The 778-nt window shown below is 59.5% G+C and overlaps 1 protein-coding gene across 1 annotated transcript in view; it reads right to left on the bottom strand.

The window, feature by feature from the left end:
* Positions 1 to 778, bottom strand: part of EMH_0065210 (uncharacterized protein) — a gene marked incomplete at both ends in the record, with an annotated part of 5,416 nt that overhangs the window by 3,017 nt on the left and 1,621 nt on the right. The window contains 2 exons of the mRNA XM_013498355.1: positions 36 to 404; positions 635 to 776. Of these exons, the coding sequence (XP_013353809.1) occupies positions 36 to 404; positions 635 to 776 (511 nt within the window). The remainder of the gene's footprint in view (positions 1 to 35; positions 405 to 634; positions 777 to 778) is intronic.

The following is a 778-nucleotide window of genomic DNA, read 5'->3' on the forward strand; positions in this document are numbered from 1 at the left end:
CGCAGCTAGGGGGGCCCCCCCCACCCCCAGTGTACCCCCCTGGGGGGGAGAGGAGGAGTGTGCTGCATGCATTGCTGCGAAGGTGTTAATATTTTCTGCGAGGAGCTGCCAGAAGACAGCGGCCATCGAGCTGCCCCCAAACTGCGCCTCCTCCATCATATGCTCAGCAAGGAGCTGACACACCCGCCAGGGGCCGCTCCGCTGGGGCCCCATAGATAAGTATAAGCTGCTGCTGCCATCCTCATACTGCTGCTGCTGCTGCTGCTGCTGCTGATGATGATGAGCAGCAGCAGGAGCCGGGTGCAGAGAAAACAGATCGTCGTAGCCATGGGGGGCCCCCATACGGCCGTAAAGAGTCGCTGAGGGGGCCCCCAGGGGCCCCTCTCTTAGGAGGGTACTGATGCCTGCAAGATATATGTGACCAATGGTCTGTCTCCGCAGCATTAGTATATACTTCGTTGTTAATATCAATAACTTGGGGGCCCCACAGAGGGCCCCCAAAGCAGCATCACTCTGTGCTGCTGGCGGCTGTACGACAGGAAGACAACTCAACACAGAACCCCTCTTCCTGCTGCTGCTGCTGCTGCTGCTGCTGCTGCTGCTGGTGTTGCAGCTGCTGCTGATGGCCGCGTACTGCCCTGCAGCCGTTCTCTCTGCTGTTCCTCCAGCAGCACCAACACAACCCCCAGCAGCAGCAGCAGCAGCAGGAGCAGCAGCAGCAGCAGCAAAGGGGTCAACAGCATAGGGGAGCTGCAGCCACTGTCTTCTTTTTCGTGTA

This window comes from Eimeria mitis, genomic scaffold (assembly GCF_000499745.2).
Source record: "Eimeria mitis Houghton genomic scaffold, Emh_scaff3361, whole genome shotgun sequence".
Taxonomy (NCBI): Eukaryota; Apicomplexa; class Conoidasida; order Eucoccidiorida; family Eimeriidae; genus Eimeria; species Eimeria mitis.